Below are 13,041 nucleotides of genomic sequence, written 5' to 3'. Positions count from 1 at the left end.
ACCACTAAACGTCACGATTGGGAGACCAGACAATTTTAGTGTCACGTATGATCGTTTCAGTAGGGCTGATTATGATGTTGTTGTTGTTTTTGTTGTAGCGATAAGGTTGCTCCCCGAATATAATCCGGAAACATCTCTGACACAGTTCTGAAATCATTTTGATCACAACCCGTAAACAGTACAAAAATAGTCCCGGAATAAGCCTGAAATAGTCCCAAACTAACTTCGAGTTCGTTCCGAAATATTCCCGATATGGGTAAATCCTTAAAATGGTCAACCAGAAGTAAAAAAAAAATGTTTCACAGCGGTTTTTTGTTTGTCTTCATTAATCCTACTTCTATTCTGGTTCGTGCTGTGATGGCTGAATGGTTATAGCAGCGGCGCCTAAACGTTGCCGATGAAGGAATTTAGCAGTTCCCGAAATGGATCTATACAACGAGCTTTGGCAGTTGTCTAAATTTTTTCTTTCTTCTATTCTAATTTAAAAATTTTTTCAATTAAGAAAAAATTTATCATAACATAAATAATGATAAAAAATTATTGTTAGGCCTTGAGCTCGATTCGAACCCGCGATCTTAAAATCAGTAGGCCGATATAACAACAAAAATTGTTAATACATCCCAGAGCACGGGGAAAAAAGTGTCAATAAAATATGACACTATGGCAGCATTGCCATCAAACAAGTCCAATTTTCACATCCATTCTGCAACAGATGTCGCAGTGTTGTGAATATCAATTGGCACGAACCAGAATAGAAGTAGGATTAATGAAGACAAACAAAAAGCCGCTGTGATGGCTGAATGGTTATAGCAGAGGCGTCTAAACGTTGCCGATGAAGGAATTTAGCAGTTCCCGAAATGGATCTATACAACGAGCTTTGGCAGTTGTCTAAATTTTTTCTTTCTTCTATTCTAATTTAAAAATTTTTTCAATTAAGAAAAAATTTATCATAACAATAATAATGATAAAAAATTATTGTTAGGCCTTGAGCTCGATTCGAACCCGCGATCTTAAACCCGTTTATTTTATAATTTACATTGGAGGAGCTTATTTGTAACGTCCGTAACGTAACGTCCGAACATTTTTGTGTCATGATTACAAGGTCAATTCAAACTGAATAGTTAAAACTTATTTTGAGTTGGAAAACGGTGTTTTTTTCGAAATGCTATAACTTTTTCAAAAATTGACCGCTTAGGATCATTTTTTTTTTAATATGTTTTTAAATGTACTTTTCGGTAAAAATACAAAAAAAAAAAAAAATTCTCGGCCCACTCCGGGATTAGAAAAAAAAAGGCGAAATTCGAGAAATCTCGAAAAACTGGAAAATTAAAATCTTTAAAAATTTTTTTGAATTTTTTCCGAAAAGTATATTTAAAAACAAATTTAAAAAAAAAAAGATCCCAAACGGTCAATTTTTGAAAAAGTTATAGCATTTTGAAAACAAAAAAACGGTGTTTTTTTTAAAAATTCATAACTTTTTTTGAGTTGGATGAAAAAATTTGAAAAACTTCTGAAAAACGTCTTTCGTAAGCTAGAAAAAAAAGAAAAACTTTCAGCCAATTCTAAAGGGGTCGGGTTCAAAATTGGTCGAAATGGGATGGAATACCCCATATATATATATATATATATATATCTATATATAAGACAGCTAATTATTATGCTTGATCTTAGTTTACGTCCCACATGTTGTTGTAGCGATTCATATTTATTGTGTGAGCTTGTTTGCTTCGCTCCCTTACAGTTTTCGTTTGATCAAATAAAGGAAAATTGATATAAAAACTGTTAAGTAACTCTAAAATTTAACAAATAAAGAGTGAGTTTCAAAACTAATGGCACATCAATTGGATGCATAGGTATGTTGGGTAATTAATAGGTTAATAATGAATTAGTTAGCAAAAATTAAAATTCAATACCATTAAGCACATAACAACCACCACGTCCCATACCCACATACATACATAATTCACTTACCACGCAACAGCGTCGCACAGCTCCCTTTGTATAAGCTACGAATACCGCCTTCCTTGTACAATTTCGAGGCTGTATCTAACATACCCTTGTATTTACGTTCGCCACCTGACGCTTGCTGCACTTGTAATAAGCATTTAATACGTTCACCAGGCGCTGTAATAACGGTTGACATCAAGCCGGAAAAAGAGCCAGCAATTCCAATTTGTGTATATGTTAGCTTTGCATTTTCACCTGTTTGTTGCACGCGTTTACCCAATGCATAACCAGCAAAGCATAACGCAAATATGGGCGCTACACCTGTGAGTGGTGCAGTCATACCTTTGTATAGGCCAGTGATGCCTTCATTCTTTATAGTTTTGGCAGCACAATCGAAAGTACCCTTGTACAAGGGCTGTTGACCGGGAGCGGGGTTGGGCATTGTTTGGAGGCGAACCTAGAAAAAAAAAAACAACAAATTTTAGTTTACTAAAAATTTTATTTGAGAGTTGGTGCTGGATTTCCTAATTATTATAATGTTTTAATAATACATACACACATTCTGGATACTATACAAAGTCCACCGAATCATAAGATATTATTAATATCACTAAGCCTTCATACGCTGCGACCACAGAGCAATGTATTCGCAAAGGATATGAACCGGCATTACATCGCCCTATTCTCAAAAGCGACAGTTTCCTGTATGTTGTTGTGGTAACAGTTATTGTAATCGCAAAAAAATCTTCCAAATGTTTAGCGGGTTGCATAAAAAGACAGTCCCTTGCCGAGCATAAATTCGGCCCGATCCGGCAGTGCTGCTGTTTTAGCAGGGCTTCCCCCTCCGATAGGTGCGATCACTCCCAAATTGTGGGATTCAAGGGGTTGTGTAGCGCAACCCTCTCAAGGGGTTGCCAGCGCAATATATAGACCGATTTCACGAGAATTACTTTTAGTCCTGACTTAACCAAGTTCAAAATGGATTGTTGCACTAATGAGCCGTCGGGCTTATGATATAGCTGCGGCAACAAAACTTGTGGGTGTGTATTTGAATGGCAAAAAGTTGCCTGTAAAGAATTTTAAGGATTGCATTGATTTGTATGTTAAGAATAATGAAGAAACATGTGGACAACAAATTAAAATTGTTCATGAACAAGCTGGAGAACGTTGGGAAGTGGCTTGTTGTCCTTCGGAAAATAATTTCCAACAAGTTTCCTTTGTCAATTCTATTATCCAACCCAATTGTCAACCTCACCTACCCGCGGCGAATCCTGTTCCATTAACAGACGAGGCTCTGGCGACCCCAAGCTCCTCATGGAACTAGGGGGTGGAGAGAGAGTATGGCCTGAAGGTTTGATGTTGTCATGTAAATCGTTCTGATGGTCGGGCTAGTGCCTTAATGGTGTTTTTTTACGGGAGCGTACCGGATCTATATCCGGCAAAGGACCATCATCATCGATAACACTCCCCAGGAGTGTCTTTATCGTTAATACAACAACAACACTTCCAAATTGTCAACAATATCCTCTAGCGTGAGTTCGAGAGAACTATCTGTGTTAACAGGGGTCGAACAATGAGATAAGGGTATTAGAGGCTTTGGTTCCACATTGCATGGAATGATGGTTGGTGTCATGTACTAAAACTTGCAGGTTATTCACCCCTCAAACTTTCAATTCTGTAGATTTTAGTCGCTGCTTAGGTATAATCTACGCCTCTTAATCCACTATGGCCATATCTTACCCAGTGAAATTCGAAGCACTCTTCTGCTTAAATTTTTGAATTTGGTTAATACTTGTTTTGTTGCGAGTATAAAAAATGTAGCCTGCCTTTGTCCTAAGTAGTAAACTAAGTGCTGCCTGAATAATTATTTTTTCCCAGTTATTCACTGTTTTCCTAAAGTGTGCGTTGGATAGCCCTCATAAAGGCTCTGGACAATAGAATGTTGTAGTACCTCTCCGTTTAGGAAGATGTTCTGCCTGTTCATTAACTTCATGCACTAGCAAACTATATATATAAATATATATATATATATAAATATATATATATATAAATATATATATATATATATAAATATATATACATTTTCGGCTGTAAACATTGACTCTAATGCATTCATATCCAAGCTTATATGTGCTGCCTAGATAATTTTCGCCGCAGGAGCAATCTATTTATTTCGAAAATTTCAGCAACCATTAGAACTGTCTCTTTATCTCTCTCAATACTTCAAGGTAAGTTTTATTTCCCTCTACTATTCTGTAAAAATATTGAGAAAAGTATCAGATATTGTATAGCTGTTGGATGTGACGAGTGGTCGTCGCTTCCCAAGGCAGTCGGTTCTATGTACCGGAGCGACTCGGGATTTTTCCCGACCAAGGACTGTCATTTCAGTGTGACCCCATCTAATTTGTTTCGTCCCTCCCACAAATTGTCATCCTCCCAGCAGCTCCTTGCAGCAGGACTGCTCCATATTCTCTTACTCCGGGAAGGCACCGAATCCAATCCGGGTCCGTCTCCTGACCCCGGTCCTGAGAAATGGTTTTGCTGCATCTGCCGGAAAAGAATCTTTTTAGGACGGTCATACTCTGTTCAGTGTGTCTCGTGCAAGGGATGGTTGCATCGGACAGGTTGTTCTGGGCTTGATCCCAAAACCCGACGTCCACGTAACTTTTATAAATCTTTTGTGGCTCCTTGCTGTTCACGGCCAAGGGCGTCCCGTAGTCTACGTCTAAGCGCCCCCCCCCCCCACTACCTTCCAGCAGCCCCGCTGCTCAGCAAGCCACAACAAGCACCCGCTGCTGCTCGCGCCACACGGCGCCAACAACTCAAACAGCTGCTACCACTCATAACTACAATCTTCGTAGTAGAGTCGGAAGCAATGCTGAGCAACAGCCCCTGCCCCCGTCTTTCCCCCCCCTCTTTTCCGGCAGCAATCGTGTAGGTCAGGGAAACAGACTCTTAGTCCCTACCTCCGTTTGCACCGTTTGCCATCACAGAATATATATGTTTGCGACATCCGCCCAATGCAGCTCCTGCCTTGGGTGGTGCCACTTCCCTAGATGTTCTGGTCTCCGCGACGGCAACCCCCCGACGGGTTTCATGGCGTCATGTTGCCAGGTCGCAAACCCAAATCATCCGGGTACCCCAATGCTTGCCCAAGGACGCCCAGTCCTAGGGCCACAACAGCAATTGCGTCCTGGCCTTCGCCAACCCAGGCGTAGTCACCCGTCACTTACCCCCAGAGTGGCGACGTCTCCCCTTATGCACTTCAGAATTCTGCAGTTAAACTGTAATGGACTAACTGGGAAGATTACGGAGATAGTCGATTTCATGAAGCGGCACAACATCCGCATTGCTGCGATTCAAGAGACTAAACTCACAGCAAGATCTGCATTGCAGACCTGCTCTGGGTATAACGTCCACAGGAAAGACCGCGAGAGCGGAAATGGAGGCGGTCTCGCGTTTATCATACACCACTCTGTGCAATATTATATATTTGATCCTGGCATCGACCGCAGGGACAATGTCTTAGAACGTCAAGGCCTATCTGTCCGGTCAGGCGATGCAAACCTAGAAATCATCAACATCTACATCCCTCCTGCCACCTGTTGCCCCAGTGGATACCTCCCTAATATCAGGGCCTTACTCACTGGCAACAATCGCATTATCTTAGGCGATTTCAATGCCCATCATGATCTATGGCATTCAAACTTGCGGGCGGACAGTAGGGGTGAGATGTTGGCGGATCAAATAGAAGAAACGACGTTCTGCACAATAAACGGAGACGCCCCCACACGTGTGGTAGGAAGCTGTCACAGCTCGCCAGATATCTCAATCGTGAGCGCAGAACTCGTAAACTGCGTCAACTGGCAGCCGATGGTAACATTGGCATCTGACCACCTGCCCATACTTATTTCGCTTGAGCGTAACGCCGATTTCATCGTCACTGAAAAACGAACTTTCATAAACTTCAAAAAAGGAAAGTGGGAAGAATATAAATCCTTCACAGACAGCCGCCTAGCTGCCCTCCCTATCCCGACTGATGCCCGCCAAGGGGAGCGTGCCGTCCGTAAGGTCATTAAATCCGCCTCGGCACATTTCATTCCCGCCGGGAGAATTCCCGAAATCCGGCCCCACTTCCCGGCGGAGGCCGCAAACTTAGCTAGAGAACGTGACCTTATAAGACAGCTTGACCCAGGCGACCCCCAAATAAGGGATATAAACCAACGCATCAGATTGCTTGTAGATGAACACAAGCGGGCGAAATGGGAGGAGCACCTAAGAGGTTGTAACCTCTCTACCGGTGTGGGTAAACTTTGGTCCACCGTAAAGTCCCTATCGAATCCGACTAAGCACAAAGACAAAGTTTCCATCGCCTTTGGCAACAAAGTGCTGTCGGACGCGAAAAAATGCGCGAGCGCTTTCTGCCGACAATATATAATGCATCCTACGGTCGACAAAGATAGACGGAGAGCCAATAGACGCGCACATAAACACAAATTCAGCGCGTCACCAATCACCATCACCGCTAAAGAGGTTGAGGACGCCATTGGTCGTGCTAAACCATCCAAAGCAGTGGGCCCAGACGGCATAGCCATGCCGATGCTTAAAAACCTAGGGAAAGAGGGGTTCAAATATTTAGCGCATGTCTTCAATCTGTCTCTTTCCACCTTTGTTATACCTGAGAAATGGAAAATGGCCAAGGTGGTCCCGCTACTAAAGCCTGGGAAACCAGCTAACATAGGTGAGTCGTATCGTCCGATATCTCTCCTATCGCCAGTGGCAAAGACGCTTGAAGCCATTTTGCTCCCTTATTTCCAAGCAAATTTGCAGCTAGCCCCTCATCAGCATGGCTTCAGAAAACTCCATAGCACCACCATCGCGCTAAATGCCATTAGCACCCAGATAAATTGCGGTTTAAATCAATACCCCCACCATAGAACAGTACTCGTAGCGCTAGACCTATCAAAAGCTTTTGATACGGTCAACCATGGCTCGTTACTGCAGGACCTGGAAGGGTCTACCCTTCCCCCATTTCTTAAAAGGTGGACCGCAAATTATCTGGGTGGTCGGCAGGCATCGGTGCAATTTAGAAACGAAACATCAAAACCAAGGAGAATTAAACAGGGGGTGCCACAGGGTGGTGTCCTATCCCCACTTTTGTTTAATTTCTACATATCTAAGCTACCTTCACCACCGGAAGGAGTCACAATCGTTTCCTACGCCGATGACTGCACAATAATGGCCACAGGCCCAGGCCCAAAGATCGATGCGCTATGCAATAAAATAAACGGCTACCTCCCTGATCTCTCCAGTTTTTTCGCCTCGCGAAACCTGGCATTATCACCGACTAAATCTTCCGCGACCTTATTTACAACATGGACGTCCCAAATGTCGACCATTTTGAACATCCACGTCGATGGCTCTACGCTACCGACTGTCCTACACCCCAAAATCTTGGGTGTGACGTTTGATCAGGATCTACATTTTGGTGAGCACGCAGCCGCAATTGTTCCGAGAATTCAGAGCCGTAACAAAATCCTCAAATCCCTTGCTGGCAGTACCTGGGGAAAAGATAAAGAAACGCTCATGACTACATACAAAGCAATTAGCCAGCCGATTACGGGCTACGCGTCACCCATATGGTCGCCAAGCCTAAAAATCCCCCACTGGAAGAAACTACAGGCCTGCCAAAATACTGCTCTCAGAATCGCCACGGGCTGTCTTCTTATGTCCCCAGAACACCATCTGCATAATGAGGCGAGAATACTCCCCATCAGGAAGAGAAATGAGATGCTGACCAAACAGTTCCTATTGAATACCCAGAAACCTGGGCATCTCAACAGACATCTGATTGATGAACCAGCACCGCCTAGGGTCTTAAGGAGTCATCTCCGTAAGCATTTTGAGGAAATACGGCACCTGAGAACCCAGCCGTATGAAGTGAAAAAACACAAGCAGGTCCTTGGTGAACTCCATAAACAGGCGTCGGACCTTTATGCCGGGAATTGCCCGGTGAATCCAGTACTTAACGAAAATTATCCAAAACCTACGGAAGAGGAACGCATACTCCCCAGGGAAACGCGTGTCACTCTTGCTCAACATCGTTCTGGATACTGTAACAGGTTAAACTATTACCTATCCAGAATCAACCCCGACATACAAAATGTATGCCCCGCATGCAATGTGTCCCCACATGACACCAACCATCTCTTCAATTGTAATGTGGAACCAACGCCTCTAACACCCCTTTCCTTATGGTCCACCCCTGTTGAAACGGCAAGTTTCCTTGGACTCCCGTTAGAGGATATTGATGACAATTTGTGATCGGCCGCGGCTATTAGGTGGGGCGAGCATTGCTACAACAACAACAACAACAACAACAACGAGTGGTGAACGCGTCGGACCTTTACTAACCTGTAACAGGTTAAACTGTTACCTATCCAGAATCAGTCCCGACATACAAAATGTATGACCTGTTTGCAATGTGTCCCCACATGAAATCAACCATCTCTTATATGTAATGTGGAACCAACGCCTCTAACATCCCTCTCATTATGGTCCACCCCTGTTGAAACAGCAAGTTTCCTCGGACTCCCGTTAGAGGATATTGATGACAATTTGTGATCGGTCGCACCTATTGGATGGGGCGAAGCACTGCTACAACAACAAGTGGTTCAAAGCGAACTTGTTCTATTCGCTTATTACCTACTAATTTAGCAAGCGAGTAAACGAAAATAGGTAAATTTCTCCAACTTTAAAGGTGAAACTTACCTTAATGGTGTCCAATGGATGTCCCGAGAGGACATTGCATATGCCACCAAATCCGCCACTCAAAAAAGCCTTAAAAGGATTTGCTTTACGTTCTTGCGCTGGTGCCTCTGTCATTTTATTACACGATTGCTTTTAGTTTTGCTAACTTCTATAATATTCAAATTAAAATTTGATAATATATATCAATATATGACTGAAATAAAATTTACCTCTTAATGATAATGCACTGAACGTCGATTTAGATATGCTTGCAAATGACCTTTGTACTTGACACTGTTTCAAACGTGTTTTTTCTTAAAATTTACTACCTAGGAAATAAGTGTTGTTGTGGTTTTATGAGCTATGGGATTTTATGTTGAGCACATTACACAATGGTTGGCGCTAAAACTCAAGCGCGTTTCTTCACGCAGGCAAGTCGAGTAAAAGCGGCTCCTTATTAAAAAAAAAAAACAAAAACTGTGCACAGCCAACGGGAACTTAGAAGCTGGTGGCTTATTTGCCAAATATTTCCAAAAGCGTTTACACTTTCGTTGTACACACGCGTTGTTGTTGTTGCAAACCTGTTGCTTCTAATCTGCTTTCACCCGATGCTGTAGAATAAGCGCAAGTGTTTCAATTTGTTGAAGTTCTGTGGCATTCTGTGGATTAATAACACAAGAAATAAAAAAATTGAATGTCAAATGGACAGTAAATGCAAAGTTATCGATAAATGTCAGTTGGTAGTTATCGTCTGTGACAACCCAAATATTGCGCAATATATTTTTTATTTTGAAAGGAGATTCAAAAAAAAAAAAACATTTTGTTTATAATAGAACTTTGAAATTAGAAAATTTTATTAACTTTTTGTTGACATTACCTGAAATGTGCTTGTAGCTCAAGTTGTAGTTGGGAAGCAATCAGAATTCTTGAAATACCATCGAGATTTTAGAGAGGGCGCAAGTGGGATGGTGTGTGGCTTGACTGAAGGTACTGGAAAGATCCGAGTTCACATCCTGCCATAAATAGCTGCACTCAGAGCAATACCCAAACTTTTTCAGTAGTGCCTCTTTGCAGATCTAGTGGTAATTATTTGCTTTAGCTCACAACTGTTAAAACACATACATAACGTTTGTTTTAAAACACGCGTTATGTCCCCAGGATCACGAATCCGAAAGAGGGAATTCAATGACAGCGCGAAATTGATTTGCTCCAGTATACAGTATCCAATTTTTGTACAGCGTGACACGTGTATCCACATCAGCAACCACTACCACACCCTTAACTCTTTCATCCAATCCTGTTGATTGTGAGTGATCGCAACTATTGGATGGGGTGAGGAGGCATTGCTACAACAGCATTACTTATTGCCAGATACATGAAAAGAACCATGACGGCGAATAACGTAAAAAAATGATTAGTTTATTTCACCTTTCGGCGAAGTTGGCTAGTTTTATTTGGCATATTTGTACTTTTCAGTAGGAATTTCTGTGAATAGTAGTTAGTAATGTAATTTAACAGAAAAGTAACTTATGGCTGCGGAGTTTTACGCAAATAAGTCTTTCCTGATGGAACTGGTATCACTTCAACGCCTGCTGGAAACAATTTTGCAACATCTTCTTGCTTAACAGTGGGCAAAACCATGCAAGCATCACCATCCTATAGTTAAAACCAATGAGAAAAAAAATGTCAATATAACACACATTCATATTTGAGCTAACAACAAATCGCTCATTTACTTCAATAGTGTCATAACTCAAAAAACATGACTTTTGAGTTAATAATATATAAACGTACCCAATATCATGATCTATGTTATATAAAAAATCTTTGTGATCAGTTAAAAAATTACCACGTGCTATAAAAATGACAATATGCATTTATATGCGCAACATATGGCAGTTAAAATCTCTGAATGGCTCTCCTGGAAAATTGTGTTTTTTTAGTTATGACACTATTGAAGTAAATGAGCGAAATGATTACCTTCCAATCAGCTGGTGTGGCAACAGAATGCTTATCAGTTAATTGGAGTGAATCAATCACACGTAGAATTTCACTGTACGTAATAGAGAAATGGAATGAAATCATAAAAGGTTGTTAAATGTATTATGGCGATAGGCTGAGGGTCTAGTTTGCTTTAAAATTTAACGCACTTGCTTGCTCATATAAACTCGTTATTCTTTGTCGTCGAAAAACTTACACATCGTCGACTTAAGTTTTCGAACATTTTGTTTTCTCCATGCTAACGGAAGCAGCGACTGTCAGTAGTGGCTTTTAATAAACTAAACCAACTCTATGCTGAGTTTACTATCAACGAAAAACTAGAATAATCTCTTAACTGCCATGTATTGTTTTGTATGTCAATCAGCAGGTTTACACTTTACGCTGACGATACGTATCTAAGAATATAGTGCAGTTTCTAGAGGGTTCGAGTTGAGTTTTAAAAATGTTATTGTAAACTAGCTTTCCAAGGCCAAATACGACCATGAGACAACTTTATATATGAAGTTGTAGTAAGAAACTGCTAATTAACCTACATTACGCGCTGTCTCAATACCTTTAAGATAAAATAATCAGTTATATTTTAACCATCAAAACGACACACTAATACATCCGCTCGTGAGACAATGAAATTTCTACATACACCCTATCTCTTTATTTATTTATTTGCTGTTGTAGTTGTTGTTGTAGCGATAAGGTTTCACCCCGAAGGCTTTGGGGAGCGTTATCGATGTAAAGGTCCGTTGCCGGATGCAGAACCGGTACGCTCCGCTAACACAGCATAAGTAAGGTGTTAGCTCGACTATCTCGGGAACGATTTATATGGCCAAATTAAACCTTCAGGCCATCCCTCCCTCTCAACCCTCAAGTTCCATGAGGAGCTTGGGGTGGCCAGAGACTCGTCTGTTAGTGGAACACGATTCGCCGCGGATAGGTGAGGTTGACAATTGGGTTTGGAGAAGCTATATATTGCGCTGGCAACCTGAAAGGGTTGCGCTACACAGCCCCTTGAATCTGGTCCTACCGCGGGTATATTCCGACCCCCTAACCCGCTGGGGGAAACCGTTTGCTGTTATAATACGTTCTGGAAATGGTAATCTATATAATGCAAATTTTCACTCAGCCATCATTATTTTTTCAATATCAGACATACATATATATATATGCTTACTCAAAATTACGGCCAGTAGTTGCAGGATAACAAATTGATGCGCGCAGTTTCTGTCTGTCGTCAATAATGTATACAGCGCGACAGGTGAGCGGTATACCATCCTTGCCCAATTCATCTTTATCCAGCATATTCAGTTTGTACGCTATCTCACGGCTTTCGTCAGCAATTACAGGAAAATCCAAGGAAGGTTTTTCTGTATTGTAAAAATTTTATTCACGGAATTCCTCTTGTTAATTTACGTCAAAACCATACCTGCAACCTTTAAAATATCCTCAATCCATCCCTTGTGCGACTCCACACTATCTATAGACAATGCAATTACTTTACAATCACGTGTCACAAACTCCGGCAATAGCTTCACAAGGCGTACCATTTCTGTTGTACATACCGGCGTGTAATCAGCTGGGTGTGAAAATAATACAGCCCAGCTAGAGAACAAATGCATTTATAAATAAATTGAAACATGTTTAAATAAAATAACTAACTTTTAATAAGACTTACGTGCCGCTAATCCATTTGTGAAAATCAATTGGTCCAAAAGTGGTTTGTGCTGTGAAGTTTGGGAAGACGTCACCAATGTTGAATGGTATGCCAGCGCCAGTCATTTTGTGGTTACTGATAAGGTGTGTGGATATTGCAATGCTCAAAAATGGACGACTTATTTTAAATAAGCAGCAAAAATTGTGAAATTTATTTCATTCCAAAAGGCGTTTTTGTTATACATATTCAGTGATGTGAGAAAAACTATACTCAGTGTTATTGCGAATTTCCGAGTCTCGATAATTGCTTGAATGAACGTACAATCGAGATTCGGCTTTTTTAAGTTATCCCTCACCTCCATTCAAAGTAAAGGGACAATTAAACCTCCTTAACCCTAACGCCATAGTCGTAATCATACCTATATCCATAACCATCTCCAATGTGATCGATTAATGGTGCCTAATCGTGAAAATTTCATAAAAACTTCATTTTCAGAAAATTACAAACATATTCCACAAAAAAAATCTCTCCGTCATAACGTATCCAAAATACAATAAAAACTATAAAAAATTATTAAATTCACCAACTCCAATATTTTTAGGTTATGGATATGGCAAGAAACCGAAAACCAATTGGTTGGCTATGGTATGGTTATGGCGTTAGCGTTAACGTATGGCATCATTAATCGATTACAT

At 41.0% G+C, this 13,041-nt stretch overlaps 2 protein-coding genes across 3 annotated transcripts in view; both read right to left on the bottom strand.

Moving 5' to 3' along the window:
• LOC137239407 (congested-like trachea protein) overlaps positions 1-9,374 on the bottom strand; it is a 31,816-nt gene extending 22,442 nt beyond the window's left edge. For both annotated transcript variants that reach the window (XR_010949361.1, XM_067764695.1), the window contains exons 1-3: positions 8,928-9,374; positions 8,719-8,866; positions 1,972-2,404 (exon numbers count right to left, since the gene is read on the bottom strand). Coding sequence is in view for 1 of the 2 variants with exons in the window: in XM_067764695.1 (XP_067620796.1) it covers positions 1,972-2,404; positions 8,719-8,832 (547 nt within the window). In the remaining variant the exon portion in view is untranslated. The remainder of the gene's footprint in view (positions 1-1,971; positions 2,405-8,718; positions 8,867-8,927) is intronic.
• Positions 9,375-10,111: 737 nt separating this feature from the next.
• Positions 10,112-12,611, bottom strand: Prx6a (Peroxiredoxin 6a). Its single transcript, XM_067769386.1, has 5 exons — positions 12,368-12,611; positions 12,119-12,294; positions 11,867-12,059; positions 10,678-10,750; positions 10,112-10,353 (listed from the first exon to the last, which is right to left on the bottom strand). The coding sequence occupies exons 1-5, from the start codon at positions 12,469-12,471 to the stop codon at positions 10,225-10,227; spliced, it is 675 nt and encodes a 224-aa protein (XP_067625487.1). The 5' UTR covers positions 12,472-12,611; the 3' UTR covers positions 10,112-10,224.
• Between the last annotated feature and the right edge of the window lie 430 nt (positions 12,612-13,041).

The sequence above is a fragment of the Eurosta solidaginis genome, chromosome 2, assembly GCF_040869045.1.
Source record: "Eurosta solidaginis isolate ZX-2024a chromosome 2, ASM4086904v1, whole genome shotgun sequence".
In the NCBI taxonomy this organism is placed as follows: Eukaryota; Metazoa; Arthropoda; class Insecta; order Diptera; family Tephritidae; genus Eurosta; species Eurosta solidaginis.
This window is presented reverse-complemented; position numbering and strand designations above follow the sequence as displayed.